Source organism: Sciurus vulgaris, assembly GCF_902686455.1.
Source record: "Sciurus vulgaris genome assembly, chromosome: 11".
In the NCBI taxonomy this organism is placed as follows: Eukaryota; Metazoa; Chordata; class Mammalia; order Rodentia; family Sciuridae; genus Sciurus; species Sciurus vulgaris.
This window is the reverse complement of record NC_136472.1, coordinates 111,991,214-111,996,146: the sequence shown is the minus strand read 5'-3', so window position 1 is coordinate 111,996,146 and position 4,933 is coordinate 111,991,214. Positions and strand designations below refer to the sequence as shown.

The 4,933-nt window shown below is 48.3% G+C and overlaps 1 protein-coding gene across 6 annotated transcripts; it reads right to left on the bottom strand.

Annotated features, from left to right (window-relative positions):
- Nucleotides 1-207: 207 nt before the first annotated feature.
- LOC306640822 (uncharacterized protein) lies at nt 208-4,588 on the bottom strand (the record flags this gene model as incomplete). Of its 6 annotated transcripts, XR_013757925.1 has the most annotated exons (9): nt 4,469-4,588; nt 4,039-4,169; nt 3,457-3,667; nt 3,223-3,369; nt 2,612-2,825; nt 1,476-1,623; nt 1,140-1,203; nt 473-621; nt 208-343 (listed from the first exon to the last, which is right to left on the bottom strand). XR_013757925.1 is itself a non-coding variant. In XM_079105421.1 (8 exons), exons 1-8 carry the CDS (start codon nt 4,542-4,544, stop codon nt 295-297), a joined length of 1,185 nt encoding a protein of 394 aa, XP_078961547.1. In that variant the 5' UTR covers nt 4,545-4,588. The 6 variants fall into 6 exon arrangements, 5 of the variants coding, with proteins under 5 accessions (XP_078961547.1, XP_078961548.1, XP_078961549.1 ...); XM_079105421.1 differs by lacking the exon at nt 1,476-1,623 and having other exon boundaries at nt 1,000-1,207; XM_079105422.1 differs by lacking the exon at nt 473-621 and having other exon boundaries at nt 243-343; nt 1,140-1,185; nt 1,448-1,623.
- Nucleotides 4,589-4,933: the final 345 nt, after the last annotated feature.

Sequence of the window (4,933 nt, the reverse complement as noted above, 5' to 3'; positions counted from 1 at the left end):
TTGTCACTGGCTCATTGGTTCAGTGGTTAGAGGGAATGACTCTGAACTTCTTTTTTCTCGTATTTCCTGGAGCACTGACCTAGAACACCCAGTGCCTCTTTCCTTTCTTAAGAGGGTACTCCCCCTTGTTCAGTTAGCATCGCAGAGGCCAGAACTAGGGTTAGGGTGTGGCTGGGCAATCCAGTGAGAAAGCTGATTCTAGGCAGAGGAAGCTGTCTGGAGACTTCCATTTTTAACGTGAGCTGGTTAGCAGATGTGTGTCCTGAACTGCATATTTTTATAGATGTTATTCGGTCAGTCTCTCCTGATGTCCTGTTTTTGAGACCCTAGCTCTGAGGCTGATCTGTGAAAATAGGCAGAGGTTATGGGGCCGGGTTGGAGCTGAGTCCTATCTCCTCTATGACATGGGCTTTCTTTGCCACTTGCAGGCCAAGTTACTGTGCCTGGAAATGACTCAGTCTGTCCTTTGTACCTGAATGATTTTCTGTGCCCAGTTGAGAAATTGCTTGCCTCAGACTTTATGCCATTGACCTTGGGCTTATACAACTTCAACCGTTCAGTAAACAAGGGCATGTAAGTGGTCCTGCAGGTGGTTTGATCTTCAGGTGGTGCCTGTGAACCCTCCATGTTGGGAGGGGACAGAGAACAGTCAGCTGACAAATAAGTCTTCCCCACTGCATATCACTTTCAGTACTCTGTCAGCTAAGGAATTACAAGAAGTGTGACTTTATTCTGTCACAGGTAAAAATGCATTCTCTAGTGCTTAGTAAGCAGGACTCGTTTTCTTTATTTTCTTTTGCTTTGGCAGGAGAGGAAACATTTGTAAGGAAAGGTTAACTTGTTCAAAGTCATTCTGAGCTGGGAAAGAGCTAGAATCTAAACATCAGATTGCTCTCCCTGAGATGCTTCCCACCCGTCCCCACCCATCCTCACCCGAGGGGCAAGGTGAGATGCAAGGGGGAGGCTAGGGGACTGTTTGTTTTTCCCAGCAGTTCTTACCAGGGACTTCTCATTGCCTCTGTAATGAGGTCCCTGGAGCACATGGGGTTGAGCTCCCCAGTCCTGGAAGAATTGCTTGCTGGTAGTTTCAGTTTGGAACTTGTCTTTGAAGACCCCTAGTGTGTTAGAGAGGAACTTACCCTTGACTCTTTTTACCAGGGGCTTGAGAGGAGGTAGATAAGACATCTGGGAAGAGAGGAATGCCTGTCTAGGAAAACAATAACTATTTTAATTGCTGTCTTTCATTAAATACTTACAGTGTGTCAAGCACATGTTAAGTGCATACATTCCTTGTGAGGTCAGGGAGCTATCAGAGTCTGCTAATGGGTGCAGATTAGGGAAAGCCACATTTCTAGGTTTCTCAAGAAAAGTGGGGGTTGAGGTAAACTCTTTCCCTTGTTTCCTGCCCCCTACCTGAAGGAGGGGTTAGGACCCTCAAGCTGATTACCTCTTGACAGAGAGCCCGGGCACTTTACCCTGGTCACTATGTTGCCATCAAACTTGGCCATGCTCTTCCCATCCAGGATGGCCGTCTCCTGCTGTGACCGGCTGAGCTCCTGATGCGCACGAGCAGTGCGCTGCTGGCCTTCGGCTATTCTCTTCTGCACATGCTGGATGTATTTGCTGCACGGGGAACAAATACTTCTACAGGTAGGGATCCCCCCTGAGTCAGTCCAGGCACACGGATCAGAAAGGCACTGTGCCATCAGCCTGTTCCTTTGCCTTTATTTGTGGGTTTGCCTAAACTCAACAGGATATTTTCAGGTACTTTCAAATTAAAATTTCTTTATTGCTTCTCTGAAAATAAAATTTTAATTTATTTTATCTCTGTTTCCTTTCACACTCCTCAGTTATCATGCTGCGACTCAGCAGAGAGGACGAGACACCTGCAGCCCTAGGATAGAGCTGTGGAGAGCGTTTCTAACACACCCCATCAGGCAGCTAGAGGCTACGGCTTAGAGAATAGGATTTTGGGAAACAGAAGCTTGGAAGTACATTTGCTTGTGGAAAGAAGAGCCGTCCTTGTTACTAGGCTTTTATCCTTGGGCACTTTGGAGTGAAGATTATCCTTTCATCCACAACTTTGGAATAGTTGCTGTTTCTGTAACACTATGAAGTACATATCACTGTCTTTGTGCTTGAGCTGGGCCTTCTAAGCACATAGGGATGGGTTAGAGGGATTTATAGGGCCATCCTGGGCCCCAAAGGAGCAGGCTTTCATAGGGGAAATGCCAGGACAAAGACAGGCAGGTGGAATGCCTGATTCCCTGTACTTTCATGGGCCCCGATAAGCCTGGCTACTCTTCCTCCTGTTTTATAGTTAGGGTTTATGCCTCCCACACATACATAGGGAAAGGCACTGACCCCCAAGTATGAACTACATGCCATTTGTCCTTGCTCAAACCTCATGTGAGATGAGAGGACTCAGTAAAGCTGAACTAGAAGGAAATCCAAAGATTCCAAAATAATCAGTTCTTTGCTCTGTTACCTTCTACAGGCCACATCTCTGAAATGAAGGCTGACTGAGTTCTGAAGTTACTACCTTTGTCTTGAGAATTAGGACCTCCTTCCCTTCTCCCAGCAGCCCTTGCTGACCATTCTGGTTACTCACTCGATCCTCTGGCTGGCCTTGGCTGGGTTAGATGTGAGGACTTGACTCCTTGCTGGGGCTTGGAAGTCACTCTTGTACTGGTTGACATATTCTGCATGGTCCCTATGCACTATTGGTGCTACTTTTCTGCCTTGCATGTGAGCTGGAAGTATTGACAGACCAAGAAGAGGACTCTGGAAGAAAATCTGATGAGTAGTGCTCGCGTCGTGTTCACCTAAGAGGAGAAGAAAGTATGCAGAGGGCCTCTGCTTGTGGGGAAGTCATGAGGTTAAAGGTAGGGAATCTGGACCCCAGCCCTGGCTCCTGCACAGCCAACTCAACTTGCTGAAGCATTTTCACATTTCTGGACACATTCCCCTCTTTTTGTCCGCTGGGGAAAGCAGACTCAAATCATATCAGCATTGTGTCTCCACCATGCTGATCTTCTATGTTGTCTTCTCAAGACGGGATCACAGGGTCTTAAGTGTGGAATCAGAGTGGCCTCCCAGCCCTGTTTGGATCACCTGAGTTTTGAAAGCCTGGACTGCATGGGGGCCAGCTGGCTAGCCAGAGCTGGAAGACCCGGATGGGGTGGTTGGTATGGCACCCTCCCCAGAGGGATTCTGGCTGACCTTGTAGCCAAACATTGCCTGAAGGGCTGCTGAGGAGAGAGTCCTGGAGTCCTTGCTTCTTGTTATTTTCTGCTGGGTTGGTAGATGCCAATACTGGGAGCTGTTCCGGGGAACGGAATGCCCCTGGGCAGGGTGAAGTAAAGTGAACTGCAAACAAGGGAGTTCAGATTTGGCTTTATATAGGATACCATTCCTCTGTCCCCTATGACCTGCACCTGCCAGGCTAAGTCTCACCTGAATGGCAGGACTTCTCCCCATGGAAAGTCTTAGGCTCTGTCTTCCAGGGCAAGGAACGTCCTCCATAGGTTGTGCCAAAGGGGAGCCACCGAGGTTTGAAGTGCTGGCTGGAGGAGTGCTGGATTTGCATCTGAAGTGGAGCCTGGACAAGGGGCCCCAGGCGGTATCTAATGTCTTCTGGGACTATTTCCTCCTGGGCTTCTGACTTCTGAAAAGCAATCCCTGATGCTGCTTCCTCTAGTGGGAAGTTCACTTTGTTTAGGGGGGTCACTAATGGGGCTAACTAGAAATCTGTGGGGTCCATCTCCTGGAGCGAGGTCACCAGAAAATAGGCAGGTATTACCTCCCAGAAAGTTCTTTATTTGTAAAATCAGGACAGTACATGTCTTTCTGGGTTACTGAGAAAATCTAAAATTGTCTAGCATAGTGTCTGGTATTTAGTCGGTGTTTCATAAGTACTGTCTTAAAATAGTGCTCAGTAAGCACTATCATCTCATGAAATAGTAAACCTTTTCAAAAGTGTGTTTACTGCATCCATGGCCCCTGTTGACCCTCTCCTTGGCTCATTTCTGACCTTACCTGAACACCAGGGTTGCTATTACTGGACTGTGTTTGGAGAGCCAGGTTCTCTTGTTGGGAGGGATCTGGAGCTGTGCTATTTGAAGAAGAGTCAGGCAGGTGGGGTCTTCGGTCCCAAGGAGAAGGGGTATCTAGAGTCGGGGGAAGAATAGTGATCAAACTATTCCAGGGATTTTTTCCACTTACCTCAAGGCAACCTTCTACCACCCGTTTCCCCACTAAGGAGGAGAGGGTACTATTGGTGGTGTCCAGAGAGGACCTTCTTTGAACTTATTTGAGGCTGGATCAGTAAGAACTGGTGATGGGGGTGTTCTCTGCATTTAAGCGATGGCATTTCAAAAGCAGTTATTCCTAAGTGAGCAGTTCTGCTTCGTTCTGGTACTTTCTTTTGGTCCTAAAAGTAGTGCTGGTTGGGGGTGGGGTAGCTTACGATGCAGATGGTCAATGGTGGGCGCCTGGGTAGATGGGTGGAACTCCAGTAAGGAGGGTACCCTCCCCGAAGGCATGGTGCACCTGCCATGGTGCCTGCATCTCCTAAAGGACAGGGAAAGAAGAGTCTCTAGGAGCACTGGACGCTAGAGCGAAGCTGGGGTTTTGTCCTTCCATGCTTCCAAAGCTGCAAGGCTATAGGCCTGGACCTGGAGGAGGCCCCTCCTGTTGTGCAGGGAAAGTGAGGAAGGGTGTCGGACTGTTCTGGTCGTGTTTTGGATACAAATAGAACATTAGACCCAGCATTTGTAGTTCAAGGGTGGGAGATTGGGAGAGGACAGGCAACTTTTGGCTGGTGAGGAAAGTGACATTTTTGACTGGTGCCAAGTGGAGTAGGCAGAGTGGAGTGAGTGTGTGGAGAATCTTCAGGATGGAGGAAGTGGGCTGCCTGGGGTCACTTTTCCTG